This window comes from Mustela putorius, unplaced genomic scaffold (assembly GCF_011764305.1).
Source record: "Mustela putorius furo isolate JIRA1106 unplaced genomic scaffold, ASM1176430v1.1 tig00000640_pilon_pilon_pilon, whole genome shotgun sequence".
NCBI lineage: Eukaryota > Metazoa > Chordata > Mammalia > Carnivora > Mustelidae > Mustela > Mustela putorius.
The window spans coordinates 8,195,214-8,216,397 of NW_025421432.1; the positions used below are offsets into that span (position 1 = coordinate 8,195,214).

The following is a 21,184-nucleotide window of genomic DNA, read 5'->3' on the forward strand; positions in this document are numbered from 1 at the left end:
TGGCTCCGTCATTAAGTGGCTGCCTTCGGCTCAGGTCATGGTCCCAGGGTCCTGGGATCAAGCCCTGTGTCGGGCTTCCTGATCGGCGGGAAGCCTACTTCTCCCTCTCCCACTCCCCCTGCTTGTGTTCCTTCTCTCTTGTGTCTCTCTCTGTCAAATAAATAAATAAAATCTTTAAAAAATAAAATAAAATAGAGGTAGGATGCTATGAAAGGAAAGTTCTTATACATGTATCACTTATGTCAACTTAAATGACAAACAGGAAGGAGGAAGATTTCCACATGCCTCAAGAACAACAAATGACTTGCCAGTTGCAGCCAGTGAGAAAATGCCACAACACTGAGTTCTTGCTCCTCTCTAATGAAGCCAGGTTCAAAACAACTCTATTAATCTCCTCTCAGAACCTAATAAAAGCTAGCCTCCCGTCTTGTCTCCTCAGACTTGCCTATGGCTCACCTTATCTGCCTGCCCTGACTTGCAACATCACTGCTATTCTTGAATATGCTTATCTTTAAACTGTTTAATTAAATTACCACTTGTTTCATTTAAGGTTATTATTACCTGGTGTCGGAAGTGGGATCGGAAGGAGGTGAACCCCTAGGAAATAATGACCCTCCCAACTGTTTTCTAGATCCCACAAAACACTCCTTGAGCCCCTTGCACTCTTCGTTTCTGTGAGTTGTCTTTTCCCCTTGGATTCAGTGAGTCTCCTCTAGGATACAAGTTCCCTTCTTTTGGTTTAGCTCTCCAGCTGTATCTCAGGTCTGCTTTTGTTAAGATAGTACCCTTCTTGGTGAATACACTTTTGTTTTATGGACTTCTTCTCTGAGTAATGGGATCCTTAAAATCCAGAAAGTTAAGCAAGCCACCTTCTGGCATACCTGCCTATTTTTACATCTAAACACTATGGTTCCAGAAGCTGTAAATATCTGTAAAAATGGCAAAATCTTACTAAAGACAACGTAGAATTACAATGGCCATTATGAGAAATGTTCCAGTTAGATAAGATCATTTAAGAAGTGAACTTGAAAGTAAGGACTATCAAATTAAACAGAATGAGATACCTATTTTTACTGGCATGCAGAAGCCTCCAAATCTCAAAATCCCAAAATAGCTTTAATGAGAGATTTGTTGTAAAAAGGCTAATGAAAATGTGAAGACACAAGAGTTACCTAAAACAAAAGGCTATAAGACTGACAAAATTCTCATACAGCTCCCCTCTTTGAATATTCATTCTAGTAATCCTGTCTGAATTGCCTTTCCACTCTGAAGAGACTATTAAACAGTTACCTTTTCCAATAAGACCACTTGAAGCTACAGGTAATTCTCCTCAGGAAGCTTTCATTTCTTCGTCAAGGGCCACAGTAAAGACCAAACGAAGGACTATAGTTAAATAACTTCTTAAACTCATTGAAAATCCTCTAACATTTTAATAACTGGATTAACTCCAGAGATTAGTGAATACACAAAAAGGCAGAAAACATGACTGGAGGCAGTGGTTGGTGACTGAGAGGAAATTTTGTTAAGGTGCTCTCCTCTGTACTGAGGATAATGCAGTTGGATGGGTGGATTAAGCTCTGATGTCATTAAGTGGCAACTCAATTCTTTGAGGAATTGGGAGCAACTATCCTCATCTCACAAATCTTTGTAAAACTAGAAATGCAACTCTAGAGGCAAATTCAAAGTCTGCCCATTTCTTTTTCCCAATCCCAAAACCTCCCCTCCTATTAATCTTTAAAGGCTTGTAACTCTCATTCTTCCTTGTGCCCCTGAGGTGTAAATGCTAAAGTACAAACTTCAAGGAAGTAATTCTTTTTTTTTTTTTTTTTAAGATTTCTTTATTTATTTGACAGACAGAGATCACAAGTAGGCAAAGAGAGAGAGGAGAAAGCAGGCTCCCTGCTGAGCAGAGAGCCTGATGTGGGGCTTGATCCCAGGACACCTGGGATCATGACCTGAGCCAAAGGCAGATGCTTCACCAACTTAGTCACCCAGGTGCCCAGACATGCACTTTTATTGAGGGAAAGTCTGTTACAAAGTAAGACTGGTTATTTAAAAAAGGAAAAGGAGCTGGTTATTTGAAACGAGCAAAGACAGGATAAAATCTAAATGTAAAAAAGAAAGGTAGATCTTTGTAAAAGGAAGATTTGGAGATTTTAATGTGTGGTCAAGCTGGTTAAGATTAAAAATAAATTTATTTAAAAATGAGTTTTAGCATGGGGAACCTAGGTGGCTCAGTGGGTTAAGTGTCTGACTCAGGCTCAGGTCATTACCCCAGGGTTCTGGGATCCAGCCCAGATAGTTAGGCCCCTGCTCACTGGAATCTGCTTGTCCCTCTCCCTTTGCCCACCCCCTACCCCACCCCAGCCTCTGTTTGTGCTCACTCTCTCTTTAAACCTTAAAAATAAATAAATAAATAAATAAATTCTTTAAAATAAATAAAATAAAATCTTTTAAATCTTCTAAAAAAACCTAAAATCTTTAAAAATGAAATCTTTAAAAAAAAAGGTGTTTTACCATTAAAAGGACACTGGTACAAAATTAGAATTTTCTTTTCCTCTGTTGAAAGCACAATATTTTCTTACATTATTGAACTGCCCTTAATATGCTACTGTAAACAAGTTTTTCTTTACTTTTAATGTAATCTGCCTAGAAAAAGAAACATTGTGTGTTTTGTCCTCATCAGATCTTTGATTACTTTTTTAAAAAGTTATTTTCAATACTAAAGAAGCTAAGGCTTTTTACGACTATGTAGCTTTCTGTATCTTCCTGCAAAATCTTGGTCGCTTTGGTTAAATCAACACCCAAGTATTGTTTCACAGCGACCTCACATCCTAAGTGTCCAAGCCTTTTGGTATTTTTGACAAACTTCTCCCAAATCAAATTCTAAAGGTAGTATTTTGATCTTGAACTGACTTTAGGTTTTTACAGAGGGTCCTTGGAACATTTCAAAGGATTTGTTTTCCTTATAAAGAAGGAGATGTTAAATTAATTAGACTTGCCTAGTATGTTAAATTATATGGGAAGTATTGTCAAACAGGTGATGTTAAGCCTTCTTAGAATATATTTGTGTGGAAATGTTATTAATGTAATAAGGAAAAATAGCATGAAATTTCTAAAGATCTTGTATGTCCTGACATCATGTTAACACTTCTAATTCTAGTTACTACTTAAAGTGTCTGTCACAAAAATAACCAAATTTTTATCTTGGCTGCATTATAATGAAATCTCATTGGGCATTTAGCCATGGCCATTTTGAAGTCTTTTGGTCATTTACAGACAGTTATTGTTTTATTCTGACGCTTTTACAAGTGTTCCTGAAAAACTACTTGATCGTCAAAGAGATTTAGGAAAGGACAATTCTCTGATAACTTTAAGATAATAAAAGTGAACTGGGTAAGAATTTCCAGAACTAGTGGCAAACTGAATTCAAGCAGAACAAGAATTAAAAACACAAGACTGAATGAACTGAGTAGGGTGACTATAATTTCTATGACTTGTTTAAAACATTATTGGTTCTCTAATGTTATGCTTCTTCAGATTTTAGGAAACCTTTTCCTCTCTCCTAAGCTTTCAACAATTTGGCCATACGCACCTTCATCAATAAAATAAAACATTTGCTTTTTCTCTCCACATGATCCCTCCAGAATATGAAACTGAGTATTTTTATCTTCATGACAATTATCTGCATAAATTCAATAAGGATCTGTTCTTCTTGTATCAGGACAGAGAAACATCTGTTACATTACCAAAGCTTTGGCTGGAGTATCATAGTTGAGAAATGTGCATAGATTCAGATAAAACAAGAGTTTTAAGGAGTGAAGTTTGACTTTACACAGCCAATGAAGTCCTTTGAAGGAAAAATCAATCTGGTACCTTGCTTACAAAATTCCAGCAAAACAGTTTTAATAAGAGTTTGGATGGTTAATCACTATTCTTGCTGCACTAATGTACATAACCAGGCAAAGTTTAATGCAAAGAAATAGTTTTATTATAAAAAATGAGGGTACTTGCAGAGAAAGAAAAATTATGCTTATATTTTTCTTTAATCCTGTTAATTGTCTTGGAGTTTCTGTTATAAACTTGCAAATTGGACTGGATCCTGAATTCTGATTTCCTCAAAATCTAGCTACAATTCTCAAAGGAACATTTCCAATTTTCTCTCACACTTCTGATCTGGAATCAATCAGAACAAAGATTGCCCATGACTGTACTTGGAAGGGACTATACCAGGTCCTCCTCACTCCCCAGATGGCAGGCAAACTTCAGGGACTTAAACCTTGAACATGTATCTCATGGATGAAGAAGGCTCCATCTGACACCTGGTCCTGCACAGACATTAGAGACCTCCAAATCAAACAGACTAGAAAAAGAAGTAGCTGACATAAAGGCTGACTGCTTACTCTCTTGATGCCAAATCAAAACCTCATAGTTTAAACAGGAAAATTTTTTTTCCTTCTCTTTCTTTTACTCTGGCATTGTCCTGGAAAGAGAAAATCTTCATCCATTTCTCCAAGGCCACTGCTAAAGGAGGGGTTTGCCTTTCAGACTGTTGTACTTAACATTAAAATCTCTACCCTATTAACAGTGCCATCTGAGTGAGTGATTTGTGCCCCAGTTGGACTTATGTTTGCCTGTGGTGGCTATTATTCTCCCTGGGCCTATAAATGCGGGCCTATCAACAACTAGTGCATATCAAGGCAAGGCCTTTTAAGATCTGACCATGCCCCTAACTTCTGACAATCCAACTAAGGCACTTTCATTGGTCAAATTCCCGGTATTTACATTGTCAAATGAGAAAGGACCTAGCAGGAGGCTTTCATGATTTAGGATTCACTTCCTTAACAGGGCTGTATTTCCTCAGTCAGGAGTACATGTAAACAAGAATATGATCAGAAATTTTTCCTTAACTCTTGGAGATATTGCAGAATCAGTTGTCTAGACAATAGCTGCCCAAAAAAGAGCCTTACACTCTCTGGCCAAAGCCGATAACATGACAGTCCTTGATAATTGTTTAGCTGAGCAAGGAAGAGTCTGTGCCGTGGCCAACACCACCTGCTGCACCTGGATTAACACTTCTGGGGAAGTTAAAACTCAGTTACATAAGATCATTGAGCAACCCACTTGGCTTAAAAAGCACATTGACCAGCCAACCTGGAATTTCCTAGTCAGCACTAGGAGATTTGGTGGCGACAGCAGGACCAAAGGAGAATTCCAACAGCTCTGGGGACAATGAGAAATTCAAGCGTGGTACCCTCAAACCCCTTTTGGAGGTCAGTCCTTCCTGCTAGTTCTGAAGGTCATGAAAATAACGTAGCAAACAGAATGCTAGCTCAATGCTCTCAGATGATCTCATGTTCAGAGACCTGATAAGATATGAATCTATGAATGGGAAATGCATGAGAGCCCCTCCTTCATATCTCCCCTGTTACTCAGATGTGGCCTCCCTGGTTTCCACTCGCTACTTAGTCCCCATTCCCTCATCCTCACATGGAACATGACTCCTAGAGAAAGGTCCTTCCAAGCACCAAAAGACACAAATAGACAAAAATATTTCCATCAAAAAGAACCACCTGATGCTTAATCAGTGATGCTTTCTGAGAAAGATCTTAATCAAAACGGGAAAACATGAAAACGAATCAAGAAAATCTAATTTAAAATGTAGTGGGGAAGCCATGAAGGGACGGTTCTCATGCACGTAGCACTCATCTCAACTTACATGACCAGCAGGAAGGAGGAAGATTTCCACATGCCTCAGTAAGGGCCAACTGCCCACCACTTGCAGCCAGTGAGAAACCACCATAACCTCGAACTCCTGTTCTTCTCCAGTGGAGTCATATTCAAAACAACCCTCCTCAATTTCTTCTTAACAGGTCATCTCCCTGCTTTGTCTCCTCAGACTGGGCTACGGCTTGCCATAGTTTGCTTGTCCTGAATGCCAATTCCCCTGCTACTTTCAAACAGACTCATCTTTGTTTAATTAAAGTACCATTTGTTTTCTTTAAGGTTGATAGTCTCAGCATTATCTGCTTTTGGTCTGGATTTACCACTGTGGGAAGTGAAGGGCGCAGGGGGCAGGGGAGTCTATTTGCATCCTATGAGCAGATAATGGCTCAAGAGTATTGTCTATATATTTGGAAAAGACGTAAAATTCAAACTTTATCACAACTTGATGTTTTATAAGAAAACGAAGCACCACAACTTCTGCGACAAATAAAATCATGTGTCAGTTTAGGAAATGAAAAGGGTAAAGTACTGGAATGTAGGAAGCAGGAGGGCTTTACCGACAATCACGGCTACGACACAGCAAATACCACAGTCTTACCAATTTCTGTACGTGTCTCCGTGTGTGCATGTGTGTGTGTGTGTCTATGTGTGTGAGAGAGAGAGGGACACAGTGGTGGTAGCAGCCGCCCCAACTCATCTAAGTAAAGGCTGCAGGGAAACATGCAGACCAAGAAAGCATGTGAAAATTTATGTTTACTTGCATTCTTTTGGGGAAACAAACTAATATGCTCAATTTCAAAAAAGGAGATTGCTCCTCATTTGAGGCGTCACTGGTCTAAAGTGAAATATTCACCTTCATTTCCATGGGCCAGTCATTGTGATGGCCACTAAGTAAGCCCACAAAGGGAAATGAGTCAGACAGCATGCCTTTCTCTTGCACTCGCCCTCAAAGAATTCCTAGTTTCGTGGGGCAAGCTGACAAGTAATCAGTTAATCATGGCAAATTGTATTAAGTATTATGACGGGGGTGGTGAGGTAGTATGGGAATATACACAGGGAGCTAGAATCCAAAATTTAAAGGGTTAGGGACAGATGAGGAAATTCTAAGGTATCTAATTTGAGGTCTTAAGAATGATTAAGACATAGGGCACCTGGCTGGCTCTATGGGTAGAGCATGCGATTTGATCTCTGAGTTCAAACCCCACACTGGCTGTGGAGTCTACTTAAAAAAATAAAAGTAAATAAAATTAAAGTGAATAAATGGAGTAGCAAGAACCCCACTAGGCTACTCTGTACCTTTGTTCTTTTTTTAAAAAAAAGAAGAAGAAAAAGATGGTATGTAAGAGACCCAGAAACAAGAGTCACCTTGGCACAATAGTTTTTAAGAAAACTGCAATTCTGCTATGCTCAAACATTGAAGAGAAGAGCTGGGAAGAAAAAACAAGATAAGAGAAGTAAGCAGGGGTCAGATCCCCCAAAAGATTTGTTAACCTAAGCAAGAGGTCAGAACTTCATTCTAAGGCCAATGCAAAATCACTACTAGCTTTAAGCAAGGAAGTGCCAGGTAACATACAGGGAGACAGGAAAAAAACACCTGAGTCCACTGTTATCTCAATTATCATAAATGAAGTCAGTCCTCAAACAGAGGAATGGGGATGCAGACAAGCAGATACCCTCAGGTTAAGACCAAGTTAGGAGTTAGAATTTCTAGGTCTTGCTGACCAACAGAATGAGAGTGGGCGCAAGTTTCCCGCCCAAGTCCAGGCCACCTAAAAGATGGATAATGGTTTCAGTGGAAACGGGAAAAGGAGAGTGTGCTTTTAGAAAGCAAAGTATGGAAAGGTTGAGAAAATAAGAGGTCTATAACAATTCAGTTTTCAGGCCCGAAGTCTGGGGTAAACATCTGGACTGGAGCTACAGATGTGGAAACCACCAGCATCCAGATGATGTGTGCAGTCGTAGAAGTACATGGCATTACCAGAGGAGTGTCGATGATGAGGAGTGTGTGGAGAGGAACTGAAACCTGAGGCCCACCAACATCTAAAGGAAAGCACAGCAGGCTGATACATAACTGGCCAGAGAGGAAGAAAGCCCACAGAATTTAGCATCATGAAAACCAGAACAGAATGGTTTAAAAAGGAAACACAGGGGTGCCTGGTGGGCTCAGTCGGAAAAGCATGCAAATCTTGGTCTTGAGGTCATGTGTCTGAGCTCTACATTGAGTATGGAGACTACTAAAATAAATAAACTTTAAAAAAATAAAATAAAAAGGAAAAATGTCAACTGCACTCAGAAAACCAAACTTAAAAAAAAAAAAAAAAAAAAACCAAAACTCTAATGCTATGCTACTTCAGGCTCCATCAAGGACAACTTTAAGTATGTGCAACAAAGTTACAAGAGGTCAGTGTTACTACATTCAAAAAATTCATAAGCAATGAAAACTAGTCACCTGAACAGGTATTAAATTAAATGTATAATCTTCTATTAGAGCAGCGATAAATTTCTAGGACAAGGTCGCGCAGGATTATCAACATAAAATGCTTGCAGGTAACTCTACGTAAGTATTAAAATACATGTGGCTGGCATACTGTGGTGATGGAAATCCTTGCTGAGTGCCTTGAAAGAGCTGTGCCAACCTGTACAACCAAGCACACCCATCAGGGCATCAGAGGATTCTTGTGGTAGCCTTTAAGTCAACAATGATTCATGCTGGGCAAAGGGCTGATTTTTTTTTTTTTTTTTAAAGTATGTTCCTAAATGTGAGTATTAGTGTTAGTATGTTACATCATGAAGACCTGGTCAAAGCACACCATTACTAACAGCCTTACTTCCAGGAGGACAAATATCAACTGCCATCTGAAACATTATGGAAACATTAGTCAGCCAGGGCAATCAATTACTGTTGACTTTACTCTGCTTCCTACCGCATAACTCTTTTTTTCTTTCTACCCCTGTTTCCTTTTCTTATTCCCTCTGCTTTCTTTTCCTCTTGCACCTAATTTTAGCAACTACCACTTAAAAATTTGTCTCCCCCTTGTAAAAATAAGTCAGGGATTGTTTGATTCATGAAAGTGTATGCCCATTTACTTTCCTGACCCTTTAGAAGGCCATGAAGCCATCCATGCCTCTTACAGAGTTATCCTGCTGTCCCAGACTTTAATTGGTAGGCATTCACTGTTACCCTTTATTTAGTGCGGCAGTACTGAATGACATGACATGCTACCAGCATAGAGATCTGCATTCTAGAAATCTCATTATTAGACAGTCCACTCTACCATCCAATTTAAAATATAATATAAATAACATAGGAACACACTAAAACGGGAACAAATCCCAAAAGCTAATTTGGAAATAAAAGGATCAAGAAATGGGATTTACAACAGGAATAAGGAAGTCACTATAGGAAAACAATAAAGATAATGAAGAAAAAAACCACAAGGATAACTGCATGCAGTTAGGATGCTGTAAGGAAGTAATTTCGTTGTAAAGTATATTCTCGGATTCTGAGGACTCCAAGAGATAACAGTCTCCATTTCAGTTAACCTCAAAATTTGTACTTCCAATTCTTTTAAGAGTTAAAGATGGTTAAATTTTTAATATGAAAATCACCTCTGGCTCAAAACACTTTCTATCGATCAGTACACATAAAGTACACTTCAAATCCAGTTAAAGGGATACTCCGCTGGAAGACAAGCAGTAAATCAGCAGGCCAAGTGGGGAAGTTCACAAATACCAACTTTCTGAACAGACAATATTTTAAAATGACTAACTGATCAACAGAAGCTTTATTAAATAACTCAAAATTATTTTTTCACCATGAAATTCCTGCCAACAAAAATTACTATTTGAGAAGACAGAACACAGGTACCTTTTTCTCAAAACTGTTTTGCAAGCTGCATGAACTGAGCTTTTCAAACAGGTAGCACGGTACAGGGGTTAAAAGCATGTTCTCCGTGGCGACCATGTCAAGGTCTGAATCCCTACTGTGGCACTTATGAGCTGTGAGACTTTGGGTAAGCCCATTAACCTGTCTGTGCTGTGGATTCTTTGGTTGTAAAAAAGGGTAAGGTTGTTTTGAGGATAAAATGAGTTAATATTTGTAACTGTTAGCAACAGCCAATCTGACACAAAAAAGTGTTAACTATGTGTTACCTTCTTTTTATTTTAGCTGTGTTTCAGAAATGCCTTCAATTGTTCTTCCTCCAGACTGGATAGCAATCTAACAGCCACATCCTCAGTATCTCTGATTTTCCTTCCCGGCTCATTTTTTTCTCTTAAGCACACATTGCTAATACATTACATGTTTAGCTGTCCTGTAAATTTGTCTCCCCCTTGTAAAAATAAGTCAGGGATTGTTTGATTCATGAAAGTGTATGCCCAGCGGAGAAAAGTAGTAGCCTCCATGAGCGGACTATCCCAGCAATTCTAAGGGGCACATATTCTGACACTGTATTAACACTGTTGAAATTGGGATGTAATTTAATTATACACTTACAATTATCTTACAGTTAAAACTGCCAACACTAGTTCTTTTCTTTTAGAGGGTATATAAAACATATGGCAATTAACAACCTAGATCTGATGAAAGACTATATGTCAAGGAATGATTAAATGAAGTACTAAAGAAACAGCTAAACTTCAGTTTTTACTTAATCAAAATTTACATTCTTTTTTTTTTTTTAATTTTATTTATTTGACAGAGATCACAAGTAGGCAGAAAGGGAGGCGGGGGGTGGGGGAAGCAAGCAGGCTCCCTGCCAAGCAGGGAGCCTGACGCGGGGCTCAATCCCAGGACCCTGAGATCATGACCTGAGCTGAAGGCAGAGGCTTAACCCACTGACTGAGTCACCCAGGTGCCTCCCAAATTTACATTTTTTAAAGAATCATTTTAGTCTCACTTTCCCTGACTAGAAGCAGGTTATACTAACAGAGGAGTACTTATTGTCTGGATCGTTTTCTTGGGCCTACAAACTCATAGCTGATTATCCCTGATGATGATTTATTTATTATCATTTGCTTAGCTGATCAGTGACAAAATGTTCATTAGCTTTCTGAATAAATTATTTCTAAATTAAACTAAAACTACTCCTCTGGCAACAATATGCCTATGAAGCCTGTGGCGGTTTTTCTTTCACCCTACAACTGTAACACAAATATGCTTAAAATGTTTTTTTCACTTTTTTAAAAGAATATTTCAAAATGACAAACTGTTCATATTTAACCAGTGAAGACAAAAGTTGGTGCAAATTTTAACAAAAATCTGTAATACGAGGAAGAAGCAAGAATTCCCCAAGAATAAAAGAGGGGAAAATATTTCATGTATTCATTTGACAGCTCAAAGCAGCAACAATGCACATCAAATTTTGGGCGGTAAGTGAATTATTTCTAAGATTATCCACAGCTTCCATCATGTAGTAAGAAAGGTGCATAACCATCACCTCCCCAAATTTTAAAAGTACTGTAGTAAATGCAAAATTTTCAGTTAACTTAAATAAACAGCCAAAATCAATGTAGGATTACTGCCCCAATAACAACACAAAAGAAAGTCCAGTGCAAACAAATGAGAATCACATCTATTAAAAATGAGAACTGACCATACAGGGGTGTTTAGTTACCAGAAGACAAGAATTCTGATTAACTAGTAGCACAGAAATGCAAAAACATGGTTGAGGGGAAGTACAGTTAAGTGGTTTGAAGCTGAAGCTCAGTATCACTTTTATGAACAAACTATGTTGTTATATTGAGGGCTTTTTAATGGTAGCATTTCTTAACAATTTGGTGAGCATGAAACATCCAACAATTAGGTGTTAGGTTCAATGTAGAAAGTACATATAGTTGAATTAATGAATCTACCAGCTGAGAACAGCGTATCAATGTACAAATCTCTAAAAGAGATATAAAGTGTGCTAATATTTCAAAAAGGGGTTTGCATAATGAACAAGCTACAAACTTTGTCAAACTATCTATTAAAGTCCATGGGTCTGTTCCTGATTCCTAGAATTTACACCAACAGGGATCCCTGCTACCTTAAAGGTACAGCAATATTAAGGAGTAACTAAGAAGCCCACATTTCTAGTAGTTCTGACTTAAGGAAAAGATCCAGAAAATACAAAAGATTTAACAGTCCTTGCAGGAAAAAGAACATACTCCAAGTGATCAAGGAAGCCCTTTTCAGACATGTGTGAATATGGATACTGGCTTCCTCAAGATTATGCCACCTCAGAAAAAATATTTACCTACCATTAAAACAATCAAGAATTCAAATAGCAATAATACACACACACACACACACACACACAAGTTTAAAGAATTTTTGATGTGATTTAAAAATTTCTAACACTTTCGGAAGTAACTTTTTGCCATTACTTTAAATTTTATCACATATATTATGGCATGGCATAAGATGTTTCCAAAAAAAAAAAGTTAAGAAAAACATTTTGGGGGGCACCTGGTTGGCTCAGTCAAAAGAAAATGTTACTCTCAATCTCGGTCGGGGCTGTGAGGTCACACACAAGCCACACGCTGGGTGTAGAGGGTTACTTTTATTTAAAAAATAAATGGACTAAAAAAAAAAAAAACAAAAAAAAAATTCTGCCTAATTTCTCTGGAACTTGCTTTGGAATATGTACTAATATACTTTAACTTTTAACATTAATACTTTCCCATCCTTACTAAAGTACAATCACCAGTCATCATTATGTATCTTCCTTTGTAATTTGGAAAAGCCTTTCTGAAACTTCCTAACTGTAATTTTCTTTTCAACATGATGAATGTATAAAAAAGGTCACCTATCTCAAACCATTTCAAAGGCCATAATTCAATGAAGTTATAGTGACTTTTCTTGATTCTCATAAAGAAACTTACTACAAATTGAGAATTATGAAACCAAAGATTTCTTTGAACACAGGGAAATTGAACATAATTCTAAGACTTGAAAATTAGTTTTAATCAAAGGAACTGTCTGCTAGGTTAGAAAAAAAAAATTGGCTTCTAATCTACTCCATTTGCTTTAGGACCTTCTGAACTAATTTATTAAAGTTTAGGTTAAAAACAACTTGGTCCGCTACTGGCAGTGACAACTACTTCAAGCCACCTTATAAAATGAAGGCTAAGTGAGCAGGGTTTATTTCCACTGAATCCCCCGGAGGCTACCCAGCCTGGTTCCATTCTCTATAGCTCCAGTGGAAAAGCAATCTTGTTACTGTAAACAAGCAGCAGCAATATGCACAACAGTACAAAATATTTCCTCCCACCAACTTAAATATATACATCTGTAACATTATTTCCTGATCTAAAGTTACTTTAACTGCACCAATCTGAGAGCTAACCCACTCACCTTAATGTCACTAAAATTATGATATAATCATACAATAATATATATATAGAGAGAGGTTTATTTATGAGCCAAATTCCTAGTGCTCTCCATACAAACAGCTAAAAACAAACATAACACAACTCACCTTCATTGGGAGAGGTTTTCAATCTGCTACAAATGCCATAAACATCTCCATAGCTTTCCTGTATTTTTCGTAATGCATCTGTAGACCTGAGCTCCATGAGAGCCCGCAGCTCTGCGAGCGTGATTCCAAAGTCTCCGTCATGATTAGCTTCCTTCAAAGAGTTTTTTACTCCACTATATGCAAGTGAATTGTTTGCCATGTCGCCCATTACAAGAATAATTTATTAGGAGGAAAATGTTTCCCAAAAGACTCTAATTTTCACTTGATGTATTTCCAAGATGAAAATCTTTTAAATATGAAAGTCTTTCTTAAACCAAACACTCATTGTATGATTTTGTAGAGCAGCATCAACAGCACTTCCCAGAGAAGTATCTTGACCTTTGGCCCATGACTTGTTTCTTCATATCAATCATGAGATGTACACATCTGTAAGATAATATTTAAAAGTTAATACAATCCCTCTTTAATAGCATTATGCATACAAGTATATTTTCTAAGTATCATTCAAGCAGCTAATCACAGTGCATGTTTAATTACAGAAATATTTTAACTGTAGTCTCACGCCTGTAAAGTGTTTTGCATGACAAAATGTCGAAGTATAACTCCTAAATAAAATTGTATTTCAAGACACTAGATCTCACCATTATTAAATGAAAACACATTTCACATGACTGAATTTTATGTTCATTCAGTATCACTGTTATTAACAGTTATCACTCAGCACTTACATTCCAAGCACTATTTCTTTAAACTTATTCTCTCATTTAATCATCACAATTTAATCGCATGAGGTATTATTATTCCCCCTCTACTGAGAAGAATAAGCCTCAGAGAATTTCAGTAGCTTCTGCATAGCTAACGAATGCCTAAAAAATGGATGGGCTGGGATGTCTCCAAACCCATGTTCTTTCTAATACATGGAACCTTCTTTCTAAACCTTTCATACAATATAGACCCTGAAAAGACAAAAACACAACAAACAGTAAGCTCTCCTAAAGTCCTCCTTGGCCACTCTGCAGCACCACCATCTTTTGGCTTTCTAAAACTATCTTCCACCATGATTCGGTCATATGTCATCACCTCAGGTCTTGCCTTGAAACACCTACCCCAAGAAATTCTCTACCCCTTATCATTCTTTGTCATTACTCTACTTCTTTGCCAGCCTTTATGATCTAAAATTACCTTGTTCATTTATTTGTGAGGCTTGCCCATTAGTACATTCTGGGAATCTAGAACCGTGCAAGGCACATGGCAGACAACCAGTGTTTAAGCCATGAATGGATGCATTACTTTAATTTCCCCTATAATACTTTCAAGTTCTCCTTGTAATCTAAGCCTCCTAAAGATGTATGTTCAGCTCTTGTCTCCATCTACGTCCTTTAACCATCTCAATGTTAACATGCTCAACACTGGTGTCATCTTCTTTTTTCTTTTTAAGGATTTTATTTGAGAGAGAGAGAATGCACACACATGTTCACAAACAGGGTAAGTGACAGAGGGAGAGGGAGAAGCAGGCTCTCTGCTAACCATGGACTCCAATACGGGGGCCCAATCCCAGGACCCTGGTATCATGACCTGAGCTAATTGCAGATGCTTAACCAACTGAGTCACCCAGGCATCCCAGCAACACTGGATTCATCTTATTTCCTAAGCAGAGAACTTCCTTCCTGAATCACCATTGTCCTCCTCACCTGGGCTTGAAATCCTAAGTTATCCTTGATTCCATCCACTTCAGCTTCAGTCACTGAGTAAATTCTTCCTTTGAAATGCTCTTTTTCTTTCTGATCTTCGAGTCCCTTCTTCACAAGTTTTAATCACTACCCCCCAGGTTCTCTTTCATTCTAATTTCTCCTTTATCCAAAGGTGTGCATTTTGCGGCTACATTTAGTTTTTAAAACAGGCTTCACATCACTATACCTAAACTTAAAGGGTGAAGAAACAGTCCCACTGCTCATGCCTATTTAGCACTGAAACCTAAGCTCTAATTTCCCTATTCATCTCTCTTCTTCCTCACTCCCTCAAATACCCCACTCCCTCAAATACCCCACTCCCCCATATTTAATAAGATGTTCAATGATTGGAAACAAGATTACTGGCAAGTGCAATTAATCTTCATCTATTAAACTGTTATGAGGATATTTACAAATCATGGTATGTGGTTCTCATACTTCCATATGCATCAAAATCTACAGGTGATTAAAATACAGATGGCTGGGTCTCACCTCCAGAGTTTAAATTCAGTAGGATTAGGATGGGTTCCATCATTTGCTTTTCTAACAAATTCCCACGTGATACAGATGCTATAGGTCCAGAGAGCATACTGTGAGAACCAGTGGATAGGAAAATGGGTTAAAAACTCTGAATTCATACTTGGTGGCTGAGGAAAATTTGCTTGCCTTGGGTTAAATGTGCAAGGATGTGACAGCTATAGATTCTCGAAGACATTTTTTCATTGCCTGCTTCCTCCCACTTCAAAAATTTCTCTTGCTTGCCCAATTATTACCAATTTTACTTATCTCAGAAGCAAAGTAGGCTGCCTCCTACTCACCTATCAATTATTATAATAACCTGACTCCAAAAACTAGAGAGGGTGCTTATTTGACAATCTCCCTGACTTTCCAAATCGAAAGTTTGCTGGCATCCGAGTTATCACACCAATCTTAAAGTAAGTTATTGTTCAAGAGAAAAAAAGAATTAAGATTCCTAACTAAGTCTGTGTGTATGTCATCAGTCTTCTGGTTTCCTCCACAAAGAGGAATTTTCCTCAATGGTAGCTTCCTATCCCATCAATTGCCACGGAGGTAAAATAAGCTGCCTCACAGATTTTCCAAGAGCCACTGGACATATGTAGTTTCTTCACCTTTCTACCTTCTTTGGGGAGCCAGATTTCTGCAAAACTCATACATTCTGGTGTGAGTTATTAGGGTAGGGGCAGACCCCCAGATTAAAAAAAAAAAACAAAACAAAACCAAAAAACACAGAAACCTGCTCCTGTTCCAAGTGCCTGGGGTGGGGTAAAGAACCGATTAGTTTTGGATTCAACTATAGAGCTTTACTGATGTCACACAAAACCCAAATCTTCCACATCAGCTTCTGACAATATTAAAACTAGTATTTTATTCCTCTCCAATCATCTTTCGATGAGGATAAACAGGTATTACGTACGGGGTTCTCTTAAACTTTTCAACAATAAGGACATATAATAGAGCTAGGACCTGAATTTCTATTTCTGACTCAAAAGCCATGCTCCTTCCACTATATTGCCTCTACTTTATGTCTTCACATTTATTAGGGTCAAACAGAAACTGTCCTAGGTCAAAAACAGTCAAATAATGCCAAATGTACCAATGTATATAATAAAAGCAGAATTCTAGACACTGTAGTGGATATTTGTTATCTGCCAACTCAGGATCGTTTCCCGCACTTTCCAGCAATAATTCCCACTTTTTGTTTAGGGATCTGTCCTTCCCGGACTCTCAAAGCAGTCCCCATGTGGTTCCCTCCCACATCCAAACATTCCCCTGGCCACAACTGTAACCAGTTCAGGAATGTGCATATGACCCAACAAAGGCCAAAAGGGAGGAAGGAGGCTTCTGCTATGACTCTGGGGGAGAGACTTGTCTCTTCTTACTGAATTTAAATCCAAGATGCAGAAAGCCTCTGCAAATGGATCCAAAAGGGAAGGTGAGACAGAGGGAGGAAAGGGGAGAGGCAAGGAATGTGCCTGTCAGTGCTGGATCACTTGAGCCCCTTGGTCAATCAGTGTCTCAAGTCTGTCTGAGCCCTTGATTTTCTTGGTAATTTATCAATAAACTTCCTTCTGGGGTTGAGTTTTGTGCCACTGTGCAAGCCACGTAGCTTTGATGAGTGCATGATTACCAGTTATGTCCAGTTCCCCCACTGTTTAAAGAAAGAGAAATCCAAGCAAAATCACCAAATGCAAATGAGCCACTTTCCAAAAAGTCTACTATTTGAATTTACAATTACCTACATGTTCTATTTATCAGGCTATTGTCTATTTTTAGATTGTCTATCGTCTCCTCGACTATTTTCCTCCCTATCCACTTTCAACCCTCCATTCACCAAACTAGTGGATTCATAAAAATGCGTAGGACAACAAAAAAGTTTAGTTTTTTTATTTGTTAGCTACAAAATGACAATTAAGACGGGGACACACTGTTTGGGACTGAAATATGGGACTGAAATATAACAGAATGTGTAAGATGTTTTTGCTTTTCTGTGCTGTCTAAAAGATTTTGATCTTCCATTTGGAAAGTTTAAGGAGAAATGTTACATGGAAGCTGAAGACCCCAAAGAGAGGAATTTTAAAGAAAACACAAAGGGTATCTACGGAGTTCTCTTGGTCTATATAACTTATCCCTGAATCACTAGATGACATCGCTGGTCAAACTACTACTGGTAGTCTTTGAGGGATTATGAAAAAAGAAAAGAGGTAGTTTCAGACTGCAGTTAGGCAAAAACAGTTAACAGTTTTCAAAAAGAGGGATTGAGATGGATTCCAACTGATACATAAGCTTTAGTAGGAATGAGCAGGGCCCTCCATAGAAGACCGAAAAATGACTGTGAGGTTCTAGTAATGGACGAAGCTTATAACAAGACACCTTTGTTAATTACAAGTTCAGTTCCTTCTTTCACAAGAACACTTGACTTGTGGATCGTGAAATGGTTGTATGGATGTTATCTAGACTCAACAAGGATAACCACAAAAAACTGCATATCAGAAAAACTCCAAGAAACACAGGGCAACAGGTAAGTAAGGTATGGAATGAAATACGAAGCTGGATAAAATTCAGAGCTCTGAAAGCATTATACAGTAACATGAGACTTTTTCCAGACAAAGATACAAAATATATGTTCCTATAACTAAGTGTATTATAACAAAGAGGAACAACCTGCAAGGCGTTACTAGGTTTCTAATTCCTGACTTCTATACCATTATTGATGATTCATAAACACAGAAGTTATGTTTCCCCAATCTGTAGATGGCTTAAAGCCGGTTAAGCCAGCAAATGTTAGATGACAGAATCAGGATTCAGAAAGACAGGTAGGAAGGAGAAGTAAGTGCATTGTCACAAAGTGCACTTACTTGATGTTAGTTAACATAATGTAAGTGCTTTTCACTGGGCCCCCAAAGAGAGTATGTTCTTAGGCAGCAGTGACAGAAGCCTAACACTCGTAAAGATAGGTAACAGACTATTCTGCTTCATCCTGGACAACACACATGAGTAAGATTATCGGCTCGTCTATAAAAATACATTTACAAAAACAATACCCACCTCTTTAAATGTGTTAATATCCATAAAACTATTTGAACTTAGCCTGGCACACAGTTAATGTTTATAAACGTTAGCTATTTTTTATTGTTAAGAATATTTACCCTGCTCTCCTCAGATGAGGACTGCCCAGACAATTCAGATGAGGAATGTTTAAAGAAGTAAGATTTCTAAACCTAGAGGAAAAGAGATTCTCATGATACTCTAAAACGAAAGAAACTCTGCTATACAGATAGAATAGGAAGACTGAATGTCTCAAAACAAGTGATGGATGAAAGACTTTTATTTGTATTATACGTAACAGGCCTACTAGGTCAGGAATGAACAGCCAGGGTCTACGTACTCTAACACAGTTAATAATAAAGAGAATGTTGAAGAATCAGGAAACCAGTGCATTGAAGAAATGGAGGAAATCTAGTCTAGGGGAGGAACAAGTTGTGACAGCAAACTTCAAACATGTAACATTCTACAGTGTAGAAAAGGAACCCGATGAATTCTGTGGCCCACTAAAGGACACAAGTATAATGAAAGGAAAGAAAGCTACAAAAAGGTAGTCTTTGGCTACATAAACCAGAACTCTGTAACAAGTTATCAAAATTTGAAAAGGTCTGTAACAGTTAATTTTAAGACAATATGACTGGATCAAAAGGAGCTCAGATACCTGGTTAAACATTATTTCTGTGTGTACCTGTGAAGCTGTTTCTAAATGAGATTAGCATTTGAACAGGTAGACCAAGTGAAGCAGACTGGGGGCATCGCCCAATCCATATAGGGACTGAATGGAATAAAACAGAGAGAGGGAATTCATACCACCTCTGAGCTGAGACAGCAATCTTCTGCCCCCAGACTGAAAGTGACACCAGTGGCTTTCCAGGGGCTTTAGTTTGCAGAAGGCACATCGAATCCCTCAGCCTCCATAAATGCCTGAGAAAATTCCTCGTAATAAATCACTCTATGTGTCTATTTCTGATTGGTCTGTTTCTCTGGAGAGCCCTAACTAATAAAGGGCCTCTGGGTCAGAGGACACTCCTTAGACCTGGAGCTGATCATGCAAGATACTAGAAGAATTATATGGAAGTGCACTCAATACCTAAGGATAACCCATGCCCTTTTTTGTGACAACTCTAATCTTTAAAAACCCATTCCTACTTTAAAAGGTGACTCCACTGGCCTAATAAGGCAGTAAGCATGCTTTATACACACATACAACTGACTTCCTGTTCAGCACTCTATTCTCCATTGATTCTGTTTAGCTTTTAAAAATAAAGACTCCTTTTAGGCAAGATTACTTCAAAGACAACAAACCCCAGGGGGGAAAAAAAATTCTTCCTTGAATATAACGTATGAAAGATTCCATCAAATTTGAAGATCTGCTAATTGTGATCACAAGCTTACGAAAGTCATGTAATTAATTTCAACCCTAAATTTAAACAAACTGGATATAAAACAAAAGTAATATATCTGTTAGAAGCAAATCCTTTCATTTAAACTTTAATTTCTCTCTTAAAATGTCCTCTGAATCAACTAGCTACAGATTCCCAAGTATTCTTAATTTTTTTCAAATCATTCCAAATTCACAATGAAATTTCAAAACATAAAAAGTTGTAGTCCTAAATCTTACTCTTCAATTTTCTAATACTTCTATCATGCGAGTAAAGAATGATACATAAACTACTTCAGTACATGAAATTACCCTTGATTTCATATACTCTTTCCCAAAGATATTCAAACAATTTTCTTAAGGATTCCATACTGAAATATCTCAATGAATGTCTTTGGGTTTTCATTTGATATACTCAAATATTCAGTCAAATCTCCATTTACTAGCTCTAATACATCTCAGTAAATTTTAAAAACCAAAAAATCAGTATTTACAAAGGTTCTTAACAACTGATTTTATAGGATCACAAATTATAGATCTGGGGTTTTAAAAAGCTAAAGCTAAAAGACAGATTATTTTCAATCACTTAATAAGAGAATTAATTGTTAAATTTCTATGTCAAAATAAAACACTAACCATAAACAAATTTTAAAAAGCTAACATTCTGTTAAAAAATGGTTACAAAGAAATCATAGAATTTAACGGATGAAAAGGATGTTGACCAAATCTAATTGCTCATTTTATAGCCAATGAAACCAAATATACATAATCTACTTCCAAAAAGAATAAAAGATGCTTATCAAAAAAGAAAGCAAACATTAAATACTCACAAAATCATTAAAAAGAAGAGTAAAAGACCAAATTTAAGTCATGGGATAAATCATAATGTACATGTTGTAAAGAGGCTACTAGCATGGACAAAGATGTCACTGTACTTCAAAGTGGACCACATTTAACTGACAAAAAGCTAAAAATTTGCTTTGAAGTGCAGCCTTTCAAAAAAGAACACTCAAGAATCTCCATTTTCTTAGTTTCTTTGTTTTTTTTTTTTTTAAACATAAAAATTAATCCAACTTCCTTTGTAGACAAGTAGTTGTGAGGAGAGGGATAACCAGCTTTTCTAGCTGTTTCTCACTGTGGCTGCTATTAGCATTTTATTAACAGCACTATCTCATAAACCAAGAAATCCAGCTGGGCCCACACTGCCCCACCCTACCCCATTAGATAATAGCAGTGACCTTCAGTTCTCAGGCAGGACAACCTAAAACTCGACACCTTAAATGTCCCCTGGAAGCTTGAACTGCTTAACTGCTGTGTAACTA

General features: G+C 37.6%; 1 protein-coding gene across 8 annotated transcripts in view; it reads right to left on the reverse strand.

The window, feature by feature from the left end:
• Nucleotides 1-21,184, reverse strand: part of ATP2B1 (ATPase plasma membrane Ca2+ transporting 1) — a 123,857-nt gene that overhangs the window by 55,781 nt on the left and 46,892 nt on the right. For all 8 annotated transcript variants that reach the window (XR_006607537.1, XR_006607536.1, XM_013054206.2 and 5 more), the window contains exon 2: nt 13,188-13,613. Coding sequence is in view for 6 of the 8 variants with exons in the window: in XM_013054206.2 (XP_012909660.1) it covers nt 13,188-13,395 (208 nt within the window). In the remaining 2 variants the exon portion in view is untranslated. The remainder of the gene's footprint in view (nt 1-13,187; nt 13,614-21,184) is intronic.